This window comes from Xiphophorus hellerii, chromosome 17, assembly GCF_003331165.1.
Source record: "Xiphophorus hellerii strain 12219 chromosome 17, Xiphophorus_hellerii-4.1, whole genome shotgun sequence".
Classification (NCBI taxonomy): domain Eukaryota; kingdom Metazoa; phylum Chordata; class Actinopteri; order Cyprinodontiformes; family Poeciliidae; genus Xiphophorus; species Xiphophorus hellerii.
Window position 1 is genome coordinate 6,563,945 of NC_045688.1, and position 21,541 is coordinate 6,585,485.

The 21,541-nt window shown below is 38.0% G+C and overlaps 1 protein-coding gene across 1 annotated transcript; it reads left to right on the forward strand.

The window, feature by feature from the left end:
• Nucleotides 1-929: 929 nt before the first annotated feature.
• Nucleotides 930-21,310, forward strand: prrt4b (proline rich transmembrane protein 4b). The gene is made up of 4 exons (XM_032589217.1): nucleotides 930-1,128; nucleotides 7,354-8,878; nucleotides 13,833-13,970; nucleotides 18,521-21,310. Exons 2-4 carry the CDS (start codon nucleotides 7,444-7,446, stop codon nucleotides 20,566-20,568), a joined length of 3,621 nt encoding a protein of 1,206 aa, XP_032445108.1. The 5' UTR covers nucleotides 930-1,128; nucleotides 7,354-7,443; the 3' UTR covers nucleotides 20,569-21,310.
• Nucleotides 21,311-21,541: the final 231 nt, after the last annotated feature.

Sequence of the window (21,541 nt, forward strand, 5' to 3'; positions counted from 1 at the left end):
TAGATTAATACTATTATAAATGAATACGATTCAAGTATGTTAAAAAAAGAAAAGAAAATATACCGACCGTAACATATTAAACTGTATATATAAACAATTTAAAAATAATAAATATGTATACAGGTGTTCCACAAGGATGGATCCTTGGACCATTGTTATTTAATCTTTCCATCAATCATCTTTAACCTGTACTGTTTACAACCTAATATCTGCCTGAAATAGTCATCATGATTTTCTCGTAATTACTAAGTTTACTTGTAGATCAATATTTTTAGTGCATCAGGGTAAATAAAGGAAAAGTTTTTAATAAGCAAAGATTGTGATCCAATTACAATCTTGGAGTTGTCATTGACTTTGAACATTTCTTTTAAACTCAGATCATTTTTTTTTTTTTAATGATCCAATTTCAAAAATTAGAGCTAAATCAATGTATGTGTTATACAGAAATAGAGTAATTACAAATTTCAATGTTTCTTTTCCCTCATGTATTTCTGTGATGTTATTCTGAAGTGGAATGGAGTATCAAACAATGCAAGAAAGTCATTCTCCCATTCAATGCTTAATAACATCTTACAATATAGCCCTTTTTTCCCATTTCTGATATGTGAAGCTATTTCATCTACCTAGCTCTACCTTGTTTATATTGTGAGAAGTCAATATCATGTGCTGTTTGATTTCAATGTCATGCTTTTAAAAAAAAAACAACTGCATGCAAAGGTCAGCAGCTTTGAGGTTGAGGATATGTGTGGATGAATGTGTAGGCTTTGCATTTCATTTTCAGAAAGCTTGCTTGCTTGCATAAGCCGTCGTTGTTTTAACCATGCGCCCCGGTGTCCACGGTGGTGGATGATCTTTGGTGATGAACAATTTGCTCAGTGAGGTGTGACCGTGGGCATTATAACGGGGAGCTGTGCAGTGAGTGAGAGCGACAGAGACCAACAGGGGGAGAGTGAGAGAGAGAGAGCGAGAGAAAAGAGAGCGAGTGGGAGGGAGGGAGACTGGAACTCTATTCCACACAGACAAACCCACAGAGGCTCGCAAAAAGCCGTCTCGCCTGCAACACACTCACTCTCTTCCTAACACCGCTTGCTTGCAGTGGATTCTCCATCTTACTACATACGTCTGCAGGTAAGCAGCTGACATTCTCTTGTGCTCTTAGATGTCTCTGTTTAACCCTGGATGGTTAATTTAGCAGGCTTGCCTTCAAGGATATGGAACGTATGGGTTTGAGTCATACTGAATCTTGTAGATACTGAAGAACAAACATAGCTGCAATAACCCAGCAGGTAAAAAACATCTGACATACACAAACTAAATGTATTTCCTCAAAAATGTAAGAAAATTGTCAGTGTGTTGATAAATAGAGAATGATAAATTGGCAAGATGAAATCATTTCTGTAAGCTATCATACAAGGTTAATGACAGTGTCTCTCAGTGTGACATTTGGAGAAAAACCATGGTAACATATTTCATTAGCATGTAATTCCCTGGTTATGGTGTATCCATGACTGCTCATCCCATTTTCAGTGAAGCATACAGGGAATATTTGCAAGCATGTGCATCTGTTTAGATGTCAGTGAAACAGGAAACATTCTGGTTGAGATGAACTGCATGAGAAACTGCCCATCTGCAATCAAGAGCAAAATCTACACTTCTTCAAACGCAGCAGAAAAACCCAAATGGTTCTCAAATCTGTGAGATTACCGCAACGTCTTTGACTTCGACTGTCACCATGGCAAAGGCAGCCAGTGGAACGTCTGTGCCAGAGAGCATCCTTTAAAGCAATCAGCTTCGGTGCATTCATCAGAGCTTAGATTAACCTAAGCGACTACCCAAATCAATAAATGTCACACTCAAGCTGTGTTCAAAAGCTTATTTTAAAGTGTCAGAATACATTATGTAGTAATTCATAAGAAATGCTTAGCGACTCGCTCTAAATGGTACCTTGTATGTACTAACTGGGGCTGCAAGAGCACGTGCCAAAGAAAACGCAAGAAATAAATCTTGTTTGTAAACAGAGGAAGTCAGGGCGGTAAAGCTAACTGTGGTTAAGTCACCTGTTAGAGTCTAACTTGTGGTGCAGATCTTTAAGAGAGAACAGTGTCTTATTATTTTTTTCCTTTTACTATTCGACAAGATAGCAGCTTTCATTAGGGTCGATAATGTCCAGGGACTATTGACTGCAGCTGGTTGCATAATTCAATCTGTGGATCTGCTGCAACTCATGAGTTGATTATGGGACCTCTGATGTGGAAGATAAAATTCTAAATAATGGGAACTTGAGCCCCATTAAGACTGGGTTTTGATCAAACTAAAGGCTGCATATTAAATTCTTTGTTGAGAAATAATAAACATGGGCAATGTTAAATACATTGCAAAATGTTACATTTTCACAAGACTGTAAAATGTAAGTGGTTGCACACAGCAACAAACAAAAATGTTTCGGAATTATTTCTAAATATATTATTGCAATCTTCTTCATTCAAAATTCTTAAATATTACTTTAATAGCACCGTTCATGCTACTATTACCACTTCTATTAAGAATAAATAATATAGTTTAAAGTGCGACTAAACTCAGAATTATGGAAAGCATGCAATAGTTAATCCATGTGTTAAAATGCTAACCAAACAAAAGAAAATAATTCATTAAATGTTGTAAGAGAGCTTAAAGAGGTAGTTCAGAATTATGTTTTGAATTTTGATAAAAAGGTACAAACTGTTCATATGTTACCTATTTTAGTCACCATAAAACAACTTCAGACTCACAAACTTCAAGGCAGCATATGTAAACATAAAGAAAAAAAAAATCAAGAACTAAGAATTAAAGAGAAATTAGTCCCAAAACAGTTTACAGTGCCTTACAAATTCTATTCATGTGTTTCACTCAGGAAGATTATTGTGTTTGTGGTTCCTTCCCCCATCACATCCCATGTTAATAATCATCAACTTCTGTGTAAATAACTGCCTAATGCAAACACGGTCATCCCTCAAAACATCATTATGGTTAATTGTTTCATAAAATGGTGTTTCAAGAAACCACCATGGCATTTTTAGAACTGGAGTTGTATAAAAATAAATTTTAGTGTCAATTTATTGCTAATGACATTTTAAGTGGTTCTGTTCACAACAAAAACGTCAACTGAGGTAAAATCTCTTGAAGAAAACCTGACTTGGGTTCAATCTGACAGTAGAGAGGAATAAACTTGCAATGTTTTATAATGAAGTGGTGAGTAGAAATTGGCAAACGGGCAAATGACTTTAGCTCAAACACAAGCAGCAGAAAAAGATTAAACTTGGAGTTTAGAATGTTAACAATAAAACTATCAAACTGAGAATGTTACTTTGTATGTCTACTAAAATGGAAGAATTTGTTTGAGTATATATTTACATTTTGACTTTACACTGCGTACATTTTCAAATGCTTCTATTTATCATTTTTAAAAAGCTGTTGAAGTTCATTTAGAGAACTGTTTTAAAATCTTGGGGAACCTAAGTCATGTTTTAGTTCACTTCAATCTTGTTCTAAACATAGTGGGGGAAAAATAACTCAGTAGTAGTAATGATTTTACTCAGGGGGAAGCACAATGATTCATTCTAAAGTGCAAAACGGATCTGGAATGTCTGATCTAATCAATGTTTATGGTAATGTCTGGGCAATAAATAGGGCATCGTGTTGCTGCTGTTTACAAAACATTAACCACTTAATTTAAAATCGAGTGGGACAAATTTACAATCATATCTTTCAGGTTTGATAAACTAAAGAGAACTTCAGAAAACTTTTTAGGTATATGTGTTTTTCTCACAACAGACATTTTCTACTATTTTGTCTTAGGAATAAATGTTTAGTACTCAAACAAAAAACTTCCCTCACTTGACATGAAGTGCCTCCCTGTTGGTTTAAAACACCCAGTCACATTGAATATTTGCAGAACTGACATCTGGAAAAGGTCACTAGATGGAAGACCGTGACGTTAAATAGCCTTACTTAAAAAACATGCAAGACCATGAGGGGAAAAAAACATGTGTGCCCACATGCAAGAGCACTTACATATAACCATGGAAATAATACTAGAGTGAAAAACGTACTGCTTGTAAATATGCACACCCACACATGCAAGAAAAAAGACAACTATCACCCACAGCAGTAGCTATTTGCAGGAAGGTGAATTACTCCATTATACTGGACTGTGTCACTGATACACAAACCAGCTAAGAGCAGGTTTGTTAAAAAAGTAAGGACATGGGCAACTGTCAGATCATCTCAGTTTGTGGCTCCACGGATTGTAGAGTCTAGGTTTTAGCCAGTAAGCAAAGACAAACAGCTCTATTTCTGATAGTGTTTCTCTGTTTCACCTCAGGTTTTACAGCATTTTCCATCCTAATTTTAACTATGTGATCATGTTTTTTCCCTTTAAATAAGGACAACTACAACTGCAGCATTAAGATTTGTGAAAGACTTAAAGAGGCAACATCCTGACACCAGATCAGTAAAACAAAAGAAAAGCAAACATCCATACAGAAGTAGACGACAGCAAGATGAGGGCAGATTATGATCAAGATGGCTGCTTGTGCTCAGAAAGTGAATCAAAAAAGGGATTCTGATAAACACACAGAAAGACTCTGGCAAACAAAGATGCACATGACAGAGACTGCTGCAGTGTTGAGCTTCTCTCTTGCACTGATAAGTGTACAATAGAATAATAACATGGTGGTTTGAGTTTTTGTCTCTGTTCTGCTGCCTGTATTGTTTGCTCTGTGCACCTCTGCTTCATTGAATGCAGCACAGCATCAGATTCATCCTTCCATCTGAGAAATGGAAACAAAATAACAGAAGGTATGTGGTTAATTTCCTGACTGACACTTGGTACACTTTAGTTCCATTTAAGACCACAACTTAACCAGGCATGAGTCAGATGTGGTGGGTGATTACTAAAAAATGAAGGGTGGTAATAACATGGTGAGGAAGCTATGTGGACTTGCTTGTTCATTACTCAAAATGATGGATGTGACAATCAAACTGATTATTTATGACAGGTAATTCAGCAATTCATCATTATTAGATGACACTGCAACATATTTTAACCCATAACCTCAACTGCTTTGGCTTGGTCAAGATGGAATAGTTTCTTCTTCTAGTATCACTGGTTTTCTTTTATATGGTAGACTTTTGTAAGTATTTCAGGGTGACAGGAATGCGTCTAAGGGTTATCGAGTCCTTATATACAGTAACTATAGGTGTGTTCATATTCTCAATAGGATGTTTGATGCCTGAGCAAGTTGGCATGCTTGTTCATTAATAAATAAGCAGCCCTGGAGACTAAAAATGCTTTTTAAAAAAAAGAAAATTACAGACTGAACAAAACTTTGAATATCAATATGAAGTGGCAAAATACAGTTTTCCCAAATAAGTCTGTTTGTGCAATTTGACTCTCCTTTTCCTAAGTTATTATAATCCACAAACTTCTGACTTAAAGTCAAAACTCCACCGCAGTCATTTGCATCCTTAGTGTTTGCATCCTCAGCAGTATTGCCAATCTTTGGGTTATGTTTTGTTATATCCATACCAATTTTCTGAAACATACTCCAGATTCCAAGTTTGGCTTGATGAGGTACAGATATCCCAGAGATGCAGGAAGATGACAAACCTGCTGAGGTGAAAAGAAACTGCCCCCAAAAAAGAAATAAATGGAGGTACTGTCTTTTCATGTACATTGGGTAACATAACATAATGGAAAAAACCTGAGTAGCATTTGTTAAATCTATCCTGCATAGCGTTTTTCACCTTTTTTGAGCTTTCCTTCACTTTAAGATGATGAATGAAAGTGATACTAGTGAAATGTGAGAATGTTAGCCAAACTAAATTATACATACCTTCCACTGTTTTAATGATAAATATTTTATGGCAGAGCAACTGGAGAGAAAAGATAATTTACTTCAAGACACTATTCCCTTTAGCTGTTTATTTGTATTAGAAGCTGTTGACAAAATCTCTGAAGAAACCAGAAGGAAGAGCACGCGTGGGTGTTTACACCAACTACAGAACAGTACAAGTGGGCAAATAAGTACACAGTGTGCAAACATACAGACTGAAGTCCAATCTCAACTACAATCACATTTCTGCGTGTCTGAACAGTGTGCAGGTTGATCACTGCAAGCTCCAACAAACGACTACCAAAAATAAGCATTACCCCTATGGAAATTGATCTTCACGCCGCTCAATCAAAGTAGAGTATGTGTGGGAAGCTCTGTTTAATCCTCTGTTAGTCAGAGTTCAGACTTTTATTAAGAAGGTGTCGTTCATCTCTAGAGGTAAAAATACAGGGAGAAATGGGTGGTTAAACAGGTAGTCTACTGACCACTGAGACTTTTTTGGCTCATAAATGATTAAATTTATGAGCCTTTGGAAAGGAAAATAATTTACTTAAGGCACTAAAGAAACATGACATGAATCTGCAAAAATAAGTTGCGAATCAAAAAGAATAGGTTGAAAGAGCAAAAGATTATTTAGAAAGAGACAAAGCATCAAAGAGAAAGAGAGCTTCGTAATCATTGCAGATTTCTGGGAATATTGATGAGTTATTTTTTTCACTCCCACACAAATACCTTTGTTTGAAAGAACGAATAAATCTGAGATTTAAAGACAACAAGGCCAAAGCCTGCTTATGTTCAGAGGAAGTTAAGTACAGCTGAAGCACACAGGTTGTTGTTCTCCCAGGGGAAATTCCTTTGGTGCTCCAATTTTTTCACTGAGGCAACACGCTGGTGACTTTAAACCATGTAATGTTTTACAAAAGAATCGGAGGTCCCCCTATTCTTAAGCTGACTAGCCAGACTTCAATTCTTCAGTACTCCAGCTAGGCTTAGAGAACATATCACTGCATAAATGGATGAATATGGATGAATCTGAACATCCTCCAGCTTAATTTTTTCTTCTCATCAGGTCTAAAATACAGTCTCTTCTGGAACTTCCTTTGTAGTTCAAAGATATTTTTTTTATCACCACAATTGTGCATTCTTCCTGCATATGTTATGCTTGAATGCATTTTCCCTTACGTTTCTTCTTTTATTTAATTGTAAAGCACTTTGAATTACTTGATGTATTTAAATTCTTTGCATTACTAAGAATTGGTGACATAACAATCTTAGCTGCCGTCTAACTTCAACATTTGGTTTTCATGAATTTGATCTTTTCAACACTTAAATAAGTGGGCCACTAACTAAAGTTCTTCTTTCAAATGTGTTCCTCGGAAAAAGACAAATGAACTGATGCCAACTCTTTCAAGTCAAGTCAACCTAAATGTTGCAGAAGAAAAGTGTGTCACCAAGTGTCCTGTGTGTTCTTGTCTTTTAGGTCATTTAGTAGAGAAGCCAGCCCTACCCGCCTCAGGGGTCAGAAGAATAGAGAACAACATGTGACAATCACTGCTTCGCAGTCGACAGCATGCTTCGATTCCTTTGGACCATGGCTCTCTTCTTCTGGTATTATTTGCTACTTCACAGCCGAGCTCTGGCCGACGAAGAGGCCACTGGGGAACTGACACCGTCAAGCAAAAATTCTCCTGAAGAGAAATCTAGCATTTACTCGTGGCTTCCATCCATGCCCAAGTTTTCCTCCATACCAACATTTGGCTTTTTTGGGAGCTCAGGGGGCAAAAATGAAGATGCGGTCTCAACTACAACTACCAAAGGGGTAACAGAACTAATCGGTCTCTTTCAAGACCACACGGGATCAGGAGAAGGGAGCAATTCTGAGGAATCTCAACAAACCACAACATTGACTCAAGGGCACTTTATGAGTGTGACAAAGATAAGAACTGAGCCACCTCCCACTGGGACATCAGATTTGCCATACAGCAACATTGCTCAGAGCAACAGTGAGACTTTTGTTTCTCCCACAAGCAGCTATATCAGAAATACTCAGTTCACAAACAGTCCTCACAGAAGTAACACTCCTGAACAAAACACAACGCATATGCTAACACCATGGAGATCCACATCAGTGGCGACTTCTAGCACAGGTGCCACTGAAAATCCCCTCCCCAATAGTGTTTACCGGGAGACCATCTTTCATACAGAAAGGATTTCTTCAACAATCCCACCAGAAACTACAGTTCCCACTGCCCTGACATGGAAAACAGTCCAAACCACAACACCCAACCCGGGACTGGTGGAGACTATTCAAACCAGCACACACCTTCTGGGGCATGATACTCTTCCAGCCATTTCAGAAAGTAATTTTGTTGGGGAACAAGAAGATTTATCTGTTAGTGTTGCGCTTCACTCAGTTAAAGAAACATCAGAAATTCACTCCACACAAAGTAACTGGAACTTGGGCTTGTCTGAGATTAGTCTGGTGAACACTGAGCAGCAGCCAGGGGTTACTTCGACTTATCTAAAGACAGGTCCTACAATGGTAGATGGCACAACCTCAGACATTAACCCCACACAAAACCCTTTAGACTCTAGTTTCTCTGAGACAAGTACGGTGAACTTCGAACAACATTCAGAAGTACTCCCTGCTGCCCTCAAGACGGATCATAACTTAGAAGTGGTCAGGACAACATCAGAACTATACCACATACAAAACTACTTAGACTTGGGCTTCTCTGAGACCACTATGATGAATGATAAACAAGAGCCAGGAGTTTTCTCTTCTACCCTCAGGAAGGATTCAAATTTAGTGGTGGCGACCACGAAAGCAGAAATCCAGACTACACAAAGTCATTTGAACTTGGGCTTCTCTAAGACAAGTATGGTGAATGCTGAACAACAGCCTCAAGTATTCTCTACCACCCTCTGGATCGATCGTAATTTAGCTGTGGAATCCATACCAAGCACGACTCAAAGCCAAAGGGCCAACTTTCCAATTGTAGAAGGTAAGCAGACTTAAGCAAATCCATAGAGACTGAATTGATTGAATACATGTGATCAATCATGTGCAGGCAGGACTTTAGTGTTCGATAGATGTTTGTCAAAAGGCTACTGATAGTTTTGCTTTTTTCAGTGATACTTCTGCTACAAGGCTTGACATTTATATAAAACCTAAATTCTATTGAAAGTGTAGCAAATTAATGCTCAAACTCTTTTCAGTCTAGTAAAAATATGCTATTTATCTTCTCATTCTCAAATCTATCAATAATCAATCTGACAGATGAATAATCTTGATCATGAAGCTTTATTGCATAATTTAAAGAGAAAGGAGTAACATTTTTACAATATATAATCAGAATACCTTTTACTCAGGATGTGAAATGTCTGCAAAGGTCAGATTTCTGAAGTTGTATGTAAGGACAAGAATACAAGCCTTGTAATCAGCTTTAAAATGATACGCAGATGAGTATTAGTTTTTAACATGACATTATGTTGTTTAGTGGTCAAATAATTGGTCTATTGCACTTATTAAGATAGCTGCCAGCACTATAAGAGCTATTGAAAAAAAAAATCTGCTGTAGAAACACAGAAACTAAATTACACAGTCTTATTAAATTTCCAAAGCATCCCTAAAGGATAAAGAAATGGAATTCATTGGGCAATATGCTGTGGGCGACACAAAAGACACTTTGGGTGATGTGTTGTTTACTTATCATCTCCCCTAAATCCTATGTTAATTTTCTTCCAGCTGTAATCCATCACACCCTGTTTCTAAGCCTCTTTATCCCTCATACTACAACTTTAACCATAGATGAGTTTCTTAAAAGCATAACCCATAAGTAGAAGGCAATCCAATGTGCAGAGTTTACCAATTGGAAAAGGAAAAGGTGGTGAACAAAACCATCTAGTGGAAGAGTATGTTTCAGCAGTCCCTTGTTTGACATTGAAACAGTAACACCTTTTTTTCTGCCCATCCCCCATTACTGGTGTGAGGCTGGTGTCTGTATGCTTAATGAGATTTCAAAAGGAGATCCTCCTGCATGTACAGACACATTCATCATGTTAGGTCAAAGGTTGGGCAAGAAAATCATGAGTCGATTATTCCAAGCTAGGGAGGCTTTGATATGCATTTGATGAAATCATGATTCATGAGCGTCAAGTGTCTTATGCTGCCAACCCAACCCATGTCACTTATTATAGTCTTTAAATGCACCATGCCATTTAAATTAATTTTACACTGTAATTTATTACATTGTATCATCCTATTTTCTTTTCGAAATAATGTGAATCTGCTTGGCATTCCTAAATCCCCCACATGTTTATCCTCACCCTGATTGGATTTCAACTTCATTAATGTAGAGCTATAGTTTGTTAAAGTATAAGTTTAAGATTTTCTGAATCCATCAAGGCTGATTATGAATGCTTAAATCGCTTCCAGCTTTGGGAACTGATTTTTAGTGTTTGCATATTTACAAGTAATATGACATATTATGAGGTACATAGTGAAACTTTCTTTTATTATCAGCTGTGCTGGAATGCAGTGATCCCAGATTCTGATCTTGCACCCTGTGCTGAATCTGCCGAATGTTTTGTCTGTGGCGATTGTTGTGTCTGCTCTTGTTTTCAGCTGTGCATTATACTGTGGCAAACAGCAAAGAGAGGGGGTTTCAGCTGGGCGGAGAGGGCTTCTGTGTTCATGTATCAGTATTCTGAATGCACACTCAGCGAAACCACCATCTCTCCTGTGGGACCGTCTGTTTGCCAGTTGCCATTAGGATGGTGAACGGGCTTCTTGCCATTTAGACAGACCCCTCCTTCCCCACCCCATTTCATTTTTAAAGTCATTTTATCTTTTTACAAACACAAATCCCTTTCATTTTGGTCCATGGACATAAAATTCAGCTTTAGGGTCACTGATGCTTGGAGAGGGTTAGATAAAAAAAAATGTGTGAGAAAGAAATACATATAAATGTACACACAGTACCTTAGGATTAATGGGGATTAAAATAAGAGCTACCCAGTTTTTGCAATTTGAGTAATTTCATGTCTGAAGATGTTAAGCATCTTCTCCACAAAAACGTGTAGTTTTTCCTGCTGTAGAAGAGCATTTGCTATGTGACCTTGCCCTTGAAAAGGCTGTCAGGGATGAAAACGAACAGCAATGCTGCACATTTGTGTCAGATAATCCATTAAGGCACCATGCAACACAAGCAAACAAGGGCAATTAGGAGACAGTAAAAAAGAAACAGAAGTTGGGGATTAAGATTTTGACACTAAATTTTATACTCACCTAGATATTACGTAAAATTGACTTTGTTGAGCTTTAGTTATAATATTTTTCCCTCATCAAAAACATACCTGTACGTAGTGTTACTTTAATTTTTTAATCTTTGATTTTTTCCATGCATGTGTGAGGAATCCCTGAATCAGTAGTTCCTAAAACGTGCCACCTATTTCCACAAAGCCCCAGAAAGCTGCAGGCTCCAGCTGAGCTTCCGTCTCGTCGAGCAACTTTTCCTACGTCTTTCCCACTCAGCTCCTCCAGACCAGAAGGTACAAGCAATTTATAAACACCTGGTGGAACTCCGAGTCTGCTGAGCTCATCATAGGAGTTATTTCTTATTTCGATGCTACAGCACAACATCAACCCTTCAAATGTTGTAAAATAAAAACAAGCATGCTAATTCCACCCTAAATGGCAGAAATAGAAAAACTGAGGCTTATTTTTCCAAAGGTATTGCTCTTTTCTGCCACCGGAGGCACTGAAATAAAAACTCAATCATGACTGACATGAGTTAAATGGATAGTCATAAAGAGCTGTAATCCAGAAACCATTGCCCTGTCTTCTAGATATTGTTTGATACCTAAAAGTAGAAAATTATCCAACCTTGGGAACATGAAGGGGCAAGGTGAAATTGTGCTTATCAAAAACTTTGTTTCATATAAGCAGCGTAAGAAGCAGATATTAAGACAATGAAAAAAAAAAACAATAAAATCTGAATTATCTTAAACCTAATGGGGGAAAAAAACCATACGTCATAACACAGAAATACTTCATTCATTCTAGCGTGTTTATCTATACAGTCATGTCAGACTGACATATAACAGGGAAAGCAGGGCATCTCTTTATTTTTGTTATTCTCGATTAGATTATCATACTGCTGGTTTCTTCTATGCTGCCCTCCATTCTCTGCTTTCTTTGTCTATTCAAGCTCAGGGTATTTCTAAGAAACCCGTGAGTGTTTTTCTTTCAGAAAACTCACTCAGGCTTATCCTGGTCATGATGAAATAGGGAGCAACATCATCTTTCTGTTGAACATAATTGGGAGCTCTAAAACATTACATGAAAACTGCTGAGCCAAAATCAGTACAGATGGCTCAGAAATCTTTGTTTCAGTTCTTGTAACGTTAATGATTATGATAAAACTGATTTGCAATTCACAGAAAGGCTTGCTAATAATTTTCTAATGTATTGTGATATTTCATGACCTATTTCTGCAATCTGGCATAAACAATGAATTGCAAGAATTTATAGTGACATCACATCAAAGAAAAGTCAAACACTTATCGTAGATATAAAACCTTTCATATACTTGAAAATGGTTAAGGAAACTGAGCTGACCTCTTTAGGACATGATAAAAGCAGATTATACACAAACTCATTAGTCACTAAAGTAATAATTCAGCACTAACATGAAAGAGTGACCTGAATCGCAATGAAAGAGGAAATTTAGCTTCTTCAGCTTTTCTTACAACCCTTTGTGTTTTTATTTTCCTATTTAAGCATTCTGTACAAGCAGTCGATCATTAGAACTGTTGCCTATGATGAGCTAGTAACCCGAACCCTGACTGTTCTTGCAGGATTAAGTCAGCTTGTGCATATGTTTATTCTCATTAAACCATTTGCAGCAGATTTTATTATACATAATTTAATCTCCTGTCACATGCACATGTGATCCTGTCTGTAACCGGAACTGAGAAACTGCGCTGAGTTGCTTGTGTTGTCGACATAAAGCAGTAACCCTCTCATCAATTTTTAAAAGCTTATCTTTATGTGTTTCTAACTGCACAACTAATCCACTGTTTGATTTATCTTCATCAGGAAGAATTATATTTAACATTTTTCAACAACATCTAATTAAGGTTTGAAGATTACATCCTTACAAAACCCTGAACAACACTTGACTTAAAACAATTCTCCACTTGTTCTCCTGTTAACAATCATTAATTTTGTGTGCTGTATAGAAAGTTTACCCATAGAACCCTAGAATGTTTTAAATAAATCATGAAATCTCCCAAATTAATGATATTTATGTTGATCTTAATGTTTTTGTAAACCTCTGACCGGAATTGTACCACTGACCAATATCAGATTATTCCGGTCTGTATTTTCATACACAGGTGATAATTATTTTCCTCATTTTCTTTGCGGGAGTTACCAAACTGTGGTTTAAAAATCTTTTCACACAGTCGTACCTGGTAGGATTGGTATTTAACGCTGAAAATATAAAAAGTCACAAAGATATACTTAATACAACGAAAGGATTTTTTTAATTTTTCTTAGTCATGAAAAATCTTCTAAAACTAATATTTCTCCCCTTCTGGTTACACTAGAAAAGAGTCTAGATTTGTAGTGAGCCAGGATGTACACACCCATCCACATAAGGATGTCAATGTAATTAGACCACAAAAGGCCCAGTCTACTGTTCTATGGATGGCTGCCTGCAACTAAGTGGTTGATTGACCAATTCTTGACAGAACTGGGTTGAGAAATGTAGTCGTTCCATTTTCTACAGAGTTAAGTCTTAGATATGCTGTGTGCAGAGTGAAGAAATGGTTAAGCTATCCTTTGGAAAGCTTCAGGTCTACTAATCTACTTTTCTACTCCAGAGATGCAGTGCTTCGTGAATTAAATTACGTTGAGATCATTATGAGGTGAAACTGCGTGTGTCTTCCTAGAGCTACCAGGCAAAGAGACTAAGGAAGAGGAGGAAGCTGTGGTTACTTCAACTACAGACGGGGATGCTGACACACCTTTGACAGACACTTCCACATCATCTGCTCAGCTACAGAAAACATCCACGGAACACAACACAGGTAAGAAAACACACCAGCAACAAATCATAGCTTCTTTTAAATTGCAGTCCTAGTCAATCATTTATTTTCAACCAATTAAGACTGCTTGCTGCTTTTTTTTATATAAGCTATCCTGCATGCTTCTATACCTGAAAATGTGTGACGAGTACCCTGCATCATTTCCGTGTAACCATTAATTGCTTCCAATGGGAGAGGAAAGCTGCTCACACAAGCTGGCTGTTTAAGAGGACACCAGAGAGCAGAAAAGATAGGGATCGATGCCCACCCACTGAACAAATACGCCCCAGAACTGTTCTCAGTTACAACGAAAGTAATTGGTTCAAAGACAAGCAGCTATTATTTTAAAAAAATAATAAGCACTTAATTTATTAACTGATGACATAAAAGGCTGCCATTTTTTTTCAAATAAACTACATGTCTTTCTACAATCTGATGTGACTGGGTGACAAATGGAATCACTGCTACTAGTAATACAACACACAAAGATACTTACTCCAGCTAGAACAGAATTTAAAGAAACAAATATTCCCACACTGCAAATAAAAAACAGCTTTAGATGAACAAGAAATAAAAGACAAAAAACATCTCTTTGTACTTCAACCTCATGCCATCTTTCACTCTTAATATTATTTTTATATCTATGCAAATTGAAGAAGTATTTTCAGGGAATATTTCAGGTATCAATTTAAATCATAGTGATGGTTAGTTACATTATCCTCATTATTGTTTCTAGGATGAAGTGTAAAAGTGTAGGTCCATGAAATATTTACATAATGTCAAATGATAAAATATTCTCATGAAGCCTGTTTTATGTGTTGGTCGATTGTAAATGTACATAATTATGAAACTTATTTCTGTTCAGACACATTTTTGAATGGATCCACTTTTGGCCCAGATCACAGCAGCAGATGTAACCTACATTACCTCACCCAGAATAGCAGATGATGTGATGTGATTTTCAAAAATAGACCTGTCGAATTTTCCACACGTTAATAATGAAGAGATACGTGCCACTTAATCTAGTAAGTCAAAAGTGAGTGGGGAAAAAAAACGACAAATATTCTAAGTCTGTGAATCTATTTATTTTCTAAAAATACCCAAAGAGACTGATGAACCAAATTTGTTGTTACACATACTCTTGCCAGCAGGTCTCTTTTCACTGCATAATAAATGATTTAAGAAGTTGCTGTTGTTCAATAATTACCCTGAAGTAAACTTGTCCTCCTTCTCATAATGTTTAATCTAACTTCCCTCAGTGCTCCCATTTAATTGCTTTCCCAGAGGTGAACCTAATGGAAAACAAAGACAAACAGCTTCCAACTACACAAAGATTTTAGTTTTATGAGGCAGAATAAACTTGCAGCCAGTACAAGATGGAAATGGGTTTTATAGTCCTTTGACAATAAAAAGAGCACTTTGTGTGCATTACTTTCCCTTAGCTTTAGGTTAGGTGCCTCAAGTGAGACACTACAGTCTTTAAAAGTAATACTGGAAGAAATTACAAAATGAATACATCCATGTGCACAATATGATTTTTCCACATTTCTATTACTAGCCCTCATCAAATATTTGAATAAAAAGCCTCAGTTTAGTTTTATATGAAATAAACCATGTGAATTTGGTCACAGAGGTAGGTTTCTTTTTTTAGGGAAAAAAACGGGAAAACTATCCTTTTTCTTTAATTCAAATATGTGTTGGATGAATGAAACTGGGGGTGCTAAATACAACAGCTTACATGAAAGCATCTTCTTTTTGTCTTCTACAATATTTATAATCTTTCCCTTGGTATCCATCATGGTTACTTTTCCGTCTGCTTCTGATGTGTCAACTTAGCTTAACACGAGAGACTTGTTAGCACAGGAATGTGTCAGATAACCAAGCAGCATGAAGTGGAATGTCAAGCTCCCATCTGTCCATGTACCGTAGGCACCCACACAGCAAGCCGGCAGATGAAATGTGACACCAGCTGACAAGAGCAAAGAAAAATATGGGCCTAATTCATCGCCCATCACTGTTTCCACTCAGTCCAACTCGCTGGCTTCCAAGCCCTGAAAAGTAAACAAATGGCTAGACAAGTCACTGACCTAACACTGTTCCTAACCCCACCTACTTTATCAGCAGCCTCCACATTTAAAATACCTACTGTTTTGGCTGAAGTGTTTGTTTTACACTTCAGCCAAATTTTCTGTACCACTACTAAATGCTATGGCAATCACAGAACTAACATATTGTTGGAGTATTTGACAAATATGTTGATAAAATATCAAGCACAGGTTTTTAATTTGCCTTAACGTTTTCATTTAATCACCAAATTCATTATGTTTTATGGTAATATGAGATCATGCATGTACTTTCAACATGAGTCTCTGTAGCATTCAGCAAGACATCCTGTAGCCTGATTCTGCCTCTCACTGCTGACCTTTCAATCCCAACTCTGCTAATTAGCAACAGGAGGAAAAGCTAGTTAGCAACCCTGGGTACTAGGCATAATATCTATTAAAAAGAAAGCAACCACAAGCGCATTTTTGATGGCATACTTTTAATTGTAGTTTTATTTTTTGTCCACTGTGACTATTTTTATTTTGGTAACACAAAACAATATTAGCTTTATATGTGCTTTCCATGTTCTGTTTCAGGTCAGCTCAGACTTCTGTGTGAAGTGTGTTGCATTTCAAAGAATCAGCTGAATATTTCTATGACTATGTTTGGATATTGACAAAACTCAGGACAAAACATCAGACTCTCTGAAATGAAGCTGCTGTATTACACTGACAGAAGCACTAGTGGCTCACTGTGGGGTCATATTTCCATAAGCTTGACATTTTCATCCAAGCCTGGGACAGTTATCCAACACTCAGGTCAGAAAACAAACAAGAAAAATGATAAAGACAAGCACCAGGCCAGGAAGAGAGAAAAATAATGATTTTAAAAACATATTAAGCAACTAGGTCTAGGAGGACAAGATAGTGTCATTTAATATTGTTACTTGACTGTCCCCTTTCTCCACATACCTCAAGATGACCACATATTGTTTGAACAACACCCATGAGCATTGTGTGATACAGGCAAAATGCAGAGGGTAAGGATATTTTCCTCTTATGGAGAGAATAATAAAAGGTGTTTTTCATCCTTTCTTTCTTCACCTGCAGCTCCAAAGCCAGACATTGTTAACATAACAGAACTAGCAGCAGTCATGCATTTAGTCTATAACCTAAAAGACAGAAAAGCCATCAGAATAAATAATATAAAGCATGCAAAATTACTTGCATATTTAATACTTGTAAAATAAAACTATGTAACTTGAAAAACATGGGAAAAAAAGCTTAGTAGCATCAGATCCACCGATGAGTGTTTCCCCTAGTTTTGCCAAAAGAAAATTAAAACAACAGCACTGAACTAAGAGAAAAACACAAGAACGTAACTTACAAAAGTGAAGAGCCTGAGACCAAAAAAAATGTAAAACCGGAATAAAAACTTAGTTAGAGTTGGAAAAAAATTAAGACAACTTCAATTTATATGGAAACATTTTGAGGTTTTGTGGTGCCAGGGGCAGGACATCTATAGTTTTAAACTGGCACCACAAGGAAGAATTGATGAATTCTCCAGGTATTGCTAAATGGAATATAACCAATGTTTTTTTCAGTTTGTATACTCATGTAGCTACTTACACAAATTAGAAAATGTGAGGAAGATCCTTGTGACACGAAAAGAATTGCAAAAAGGTAATGCTTCACACTTCTCTGAAGCTGCCCACAGTGTGATTAACTGTGCTGTCAGTTTATTCTGGATGCTGTTTTCTGTCATTGGGGGTCCATTATAGTCCCCGACTGTTCATGAAGGTGTTATTGTCTCTGATAAGCCAGAAGCAAGATCACTAATGAGTCTGTGTGTGTGCAAATCAGATGCTGTTTCTCCCCATGGGTTGCACTAGCTCAGCCATAGCAGCCAACTTAATGATTATTATTATAAAAAAGAACAAGCAGAAACATGAGAAGCTCTGTGTTGTGGAGTCTGAAAAAGAGACATGCTTTCTGTATGAACTGGTTTGCATTCAAACCACATTTTAGCATACTACAACATGGCCCGTGAATGCTTTTCTGCACATTTCACACAGACATGGTTACTCCCAAATCCTCAAAGCTAAATGAGTTTCTTTGTAGTGCCAAAACATGACGAACACGGTCATAAGTAAGTTACATGGAAAGTCCAGATGGCTTATGTAATGCAGGAAAAAGTAGTTCTGTGGCTGTGGCACACACACACACTTTTCTGGGCCTAGCTCAGTTTAAAGTTGTGAACTTACAGGTTTTTCCAGGATTAGCACATTACAGGCAGCATTATTTTTGCAGTGTGGATCAAAGCAGATTGTTTTCCACTCTTGTTCTTACAAATAGCTAAATGTTGTGAAAGAAGATTTAGACCAGTCCTCCAGAGTTGTAAATAATTCATCTTCTTGTTCTGTCTTCTCGATTTTTGACTGTCATAAAAATGCTATTAATACTATCAGTTATGCAAAGTAAATTTAATTGTCTCATCATCTGTCACTGCAGGTATTCCCTCTGAATCTCCATCATTACTTCTGTACACTGAAGACTGGACATCTAACCTACCAAACAGTGACAGCACCTTACTTCCAGACTGCAATAAGGAACGCTCTGGAATCTGCAACCTCTCCTACACCTGGGATGCCACTACTTCCCTGAGAATGAAACCCACACAAAATATCACTGCCACAAACCAGTCAACCAACGCCTTCCTAATCCCAGCTACACCCATGTTGGTGCCCTTATACACTGACTGGAACAGTGCCATAGCGGCCTGGGGCCTGGCATGGGAGGCCCATGTCTATGGTGCAGGGGGAGTCTTTGCAGTGCTAACACTCACCTCTGCACTCAATCTGCTTTGCTTGCCACTGAGATGTCCATCTGGGTGTGGCTATTTTGCTCTAGTCAGCCTGTTCCTTCTAGCTGCTGCATGCACCAGGTCCTTCTCCCTTCTTTATGATGCCTATGGTCACCAGGATCGCATATCCTCCACAGAGGCCTCGCTCATGCTCTTTGAAGCACCTTTTCCCTGTCTTACTGCAGCTTTCGGTTTGGTTTTTCTTCTCCTCTCAATGCGCTCAAGAATGCAGCTCTCATATTCAGCCTTTCAGAGACCCTGTTTCCTGGCCTGTCTAGTTGTCTTGCACTTTGCTGCTGCATTTGGTCCAGTGACTTTCTTGAAGTTCTACCGGCAAACACCCCCTTTGTGCCTCTTTCTGTCGCTGATCTCTCGTGGAGCCTTTGTGGCACTCGCAACATTTCTATCTGCTGCCTATTTTGTTTTCTATATCTATGTTCGGGCAGACTCAAAACACATCTATCATCTAAACAACACATCTCCAACACCAGCTGAACGCTACAACCGCTGCCCATTTGCTGAGAGTCGGGATTGGAACCGTGCAGCTATCACCGTCTGTCTTTCAGCATTGTTTTCTTTAGCTTGTGCAGGACTGCAGTTTTATGCCATGCTTAATGCTATGGGTGTTATTGGTGGGCAGGAAGTCTTCTACCCTTGGCCCTGGTGGGCCTTCCAGTTTAGCTGTAGACTGTGTGAACTTTTGGTCTGTTTCACCTTAGCTTTAGTGGTTGCTCAACCAGTTTTTTGTTCCGACCAGCTTCCAGCAGCTGGAAATTGTTGGACTGAACTCCTAGCATCCAAGTCCCCCATCCTGCCTGGGACCTACCAGTGGACACTCAGCCAGCAGGAGAAGCTTGCTATTGTTGACACTGTTGGACTTGGAGAGACAGAAAGCCTTCCACTTTACACTCTGATGGATGAGAGGCTTGGAAGCAGCCTGAATGGCTTGGACCTCCTCTACCACAGCAACCGGGCCTTAGTATATCGAGATCTCGACTTGGATTTAGGGTTAATGGGTTCAGAAAAACCTGAGGACGGGGGAGGCAGAGAGCCCTCAGGTGGATCTTCATTTTCAAGCGACTCCACTGCAGACCTGCGACCCCCTTCACCAATCAACTTGCGCCGTAGCATAGACGAAGCACTCTTCAGTGAAGCATTGTTTCCCATGAGCCTTTTCAGTCCTGTTAGACCTATTCGCTGCAGTGACACATCTGTAAACAACCACTGGACGCTTCCAAGCAATGGCCCCTGTGATCCTCTCTCCACCGACTCCAGTCTTTATCGACCCTCATCCTGCCTTGAAATGGCCTCTCAGCTACAGTTTTCTGCCAGCCAGTCTCAAGGTGTAGCCACAGAAGGGGCTCCAACATCTCCCTCCACGGGCTCATCCTCCAGCAATTCATCAGCTGAACGTTGGAGAAGCAGTTCCTCATCCTGCTCTCTGTACCGTGCCTCTCTTGATGGCTCCTCTCTTGTTCTTTGCCCAAGTTCAGAAAGATATACAAGGCAGCTTCCACAGGAAGGCTCAAATGTGGCCTCCCATAACCCACAAAGACACTACCAAGCTCTGGGAACTGCCTCACAGGAAAGCCTGAACCTGTCAACTGAGACAGATCGATCTGTGCAGCAGGAATTCATTACAGTTTGCAGACAAATGGATTCTTTAAGCATCTGCAGTGAGACTATAGATTTATAAAAACAGACTCTTATTAAGAGGGACCTGAAATGAGTGTCTGCTTTGTGCAGCAAGATGATTGGAATTTTAAATGGTATTTAATAGTGCATGTCAGCTTTATGTACTTCTTAAACACGATAGCTGCAAAAATGTTTCAGGAGGTTTGATAAGACTTCTTGAGGATTTAGTGAATGTTCCTGTGAGTCTAAGTGCCAAGACTGTCAAAAGCCAAGAGACTGTTTGTAAATTTTACATGTCTTATAAAAGCAGGTGATGGTAGTTAAATTAAGAGTTACTTTTATTAAATGGTGATATAATAAGGAGGTATTTGTACAAATGTTTTTATGGCATTCCAACATTCCAATAGGTTGTACTGTGACAAATATAAGCTCTTACCTGCTACTGTTGTAATAACCTACATAAGTTTAGTTATTATAACAAATACTTAGTCTGGATGTTTTTTTTTCCAAATGTAAACATCTCATATCTACATATTTCTCTGAGGTATGGTGCAGCAGTGCCCTCTGCTGGCATATGAAGAGTATATTTAGCATCTGTTTCAATACAGTGTTGTAAGAGTGTGTTAGCTCCTTACAGATTTCATCAGTATTTGCTTTTTTGCCACACATAAATGTTTCAAATAATCAAACAAATCTTGATGTTAGGTAAAGATAAAATACAATTATAAAATTCCCTTTTCAAATGAGATAATTAAAAAAAAAAAAAGCTCTCCAAACCAATCTGGCCCTGTGTGAAAAAGTATTAGAACCGTAAACCTTATAATTGTGAAAACCTTCGTTGCAATAAGTTCCATTAAGAGCTTGGAAAAACTAGCAGGAAGTTAAGACTTTGACTATTCCATTCTTATAGCTTCACTTTATTTTATTTTTCTTTTGTTTTGAGCAACTTTAATTCGAAATTGCTAGGTAACAGGATGTAGCAAGGTGATTAGAGTTTCTTGGGGGTCTTGCCAAAAATGCTTGGCGTGTCACTT

Coding starts and splice junctions, on each gene's coding strand:
- prrt4b (XM_032589217.1), top strand. CDS start 7,444: ATGCTTCGATTCCTTTGGACCATGGCTCTCTTCTTCTGGTATTATTTG. Junction 8,879..13,832: donor CAACTTTCCAATTGTAGAAG/GTAAGCAGACTT, acceptor GTGTCTTCCTAG/AGCTACCAGGCAAAGAGACT. Junction 13,971..18,520: donor ATCCACGGAACACAACACAG/GTAAGAAAACAC, acceptor CTGTCACTGCAG/GTATTCCCTCTGAATCTCCA.